The sequence below is a fragment of the Egretta garzetta genome, unplaced genomic scaffold (assembly GCF_000687185.1).
Source record: "Egretta garzetta isolate BGI_Z169 unplaced genomic scaffold, ASM68718v1 scaffold322, whole genome shotgun sequence".
Taxonomy (NCBI): Eukaryota; Metazoa; Chordata; class Aves; order Pelecaniformes; family Ardeidae; genus Egretta; species Egretta garzetta.
This window is the reverse complement of record NW_009259044.1, coordinates 5,445,330-5,447,035: the sequence shown is the minus strand read 5'-3', so window position 1 is coordinate 5,447,035 and position 1,706 is coordinate 5,445,330. Positions and strand designations below refer to the sequence as shown.

General features: G+C 49.3%; 1 protein-coding gene across 5 annotated transcripts in view; it reads left to right on the top strand.

The window, feature by feature from the left end:
• Positions 1-50: 50 nt before the first annotated feature.
• NTRK3 (neurotrophic receptor tyrosine kinase 3) overlaps positions 51-1,706 on the top strand; it is a 224,353-nt gene continuing 222,697 nt past the window's right edge. For all 5 annotated transcript variants that reach the window (XM_009635072.2, XM_009635071.2, XM_009635069.2 and 2 more), the window contains exon 1: positions 51-298. In XM_009635072.2, the coding sequence (XP_009633367.1) occupies positions 51-298 (248 nt within the window). The remainder of the gene's footprint in view (positions 299-1,706) is intronic.

The following is a 1,706-nucleotide window of genomic DNA, read 5'->3' as shown; positions in this document are numbered from 1 at the left end:
TCCATCCCCCCTTTCCTCCTCCTCCTCTTTTTTAGAAGCAGCAATCGGAGATGGATGTCTCTCTTTGCCCTACCAAGTGCACTTTCTGGAGGGTATTTTTGCTCTGGAGCATTTGGGGAGACTATCTGCTTTCGGTGCTGGCTTGCCCTGCTAATTGTCTTTGCAGCAAGACAGACATCAATTGCAAGAAGCCGGATGATGGGAACCTCTTCCCTCTCTTGGAAGGGCAGGATTCAGGCAGCAGCAATGGCAACACGAGCATCAATATCACGGACATCTCAAGGAACATCACTTCCATGTAAGTGTGTGTGTGGGGGGGTGTCCCCCGGGCTCTCCCCTCCCGGCGGCCGGGTGCGGGCTGCGCTGCCGGTGCGGGGCTCAGGTGCCCCCGGTGTCGCTGCGCTGCCTGGCGGGGCTCGGCCGCCTTCCGTGCGGGGGATGCAGAGCCTTTCTCCCTTTCCCCATCCTCCCCCCTCGAAAAAAAAAACCCAAAACAACCCCAAAATTAAAAGCCCAGCAACAGTTTGGCCAAGGCTTAAGAGGAATGAAGTGAATGAGATTCGATTCTTTAGCAGGAGAGAGCGCAGCAGGCAAAGATGCTAAAGCTGCTGCTTCCTTTAACTGTTTGCTTCTGCAAGGGGGGGATACACACACACGGCACGACGACAACGACACGCCACAGCCACATATATACCCAAATTGGGCAAGAAAAGCAAGTTCTGAGCTGCTTGCTCTTTTTCGAGACTTTGGATCCGATTAGAATGTCATTTTTTCCTCATCCCTACAACAGAAAATGTTCCCTTCCCTGCACTGGCTGAGTGTATCTGGGGATCTGCGGTTTCGCCTTTTTAAGGGGAGGAAAAAAATAGGACAGTGAGATGTCCCTTAAGTAGCTTATTTAACTCACATTGTTATAATTTTGCAACTTGCTATGGTGCTGCCATAGGGTTTGTATGTTTTCTTCTCGGGGTGGTGGCGGTGGGGAGAAGCATTGGAGCAGGGAGATATTTTTAGTTGAGCACTTTGCGTTTGTTTGCATGCTTGTTTATCTGGAAAATCAACTTGAAGTTGCGTTATCCTTGTTTGGAGAGGCAGTTAGCAAAAGCCCATGTTAATCTCATCAGTGTGGAATCGAGAAAGGAATATATTTCTCTCTCCTGAATCCATCATGCTGTGTGTGTGTGTGTGGGGAATCCTCATCTCTTCCAATCTCTGGTCCTTATTTTCCAGTACATTTTTGGGTGAGATGAACTCTGAGCCATTTCATTATTCTAATGCTAATTGAAATGTGAGCATTTAGGGAAATGTAGCCCCCAGAGCAAGTTGCCAGTGGGAGTTGAGCAGCGAAGAGGTGGAATCCTTTATTCTGACAGTTAAATGCAGCAAGGTTTGAAATGAGTAATGGAGGGTTATTTATTTAATTTTTTTCCCCACATCGATGGCACAGTTGCATGGAGGGGGGAGAGGGCTTTGCTGGGTCTCTTCCTGAGGCTGTTTTATTTGGTCACAGTGCAATTGCAGCAGAACCATGGAGTAATTGCAGTGCCTCTCTCGCAGCTCTGCCTGTCACCTTTGCTGGGTAAAGATGATGGGAGCTGCTTTCCCTGCCTGCTTACAGGTTCATGCGATGCCCAAGCAGGTTTTCAGCAGGTACCACTGACCCTGAACCCCCAGCCCCTTGCCAGCAAACCTATGCAAACCCAGCA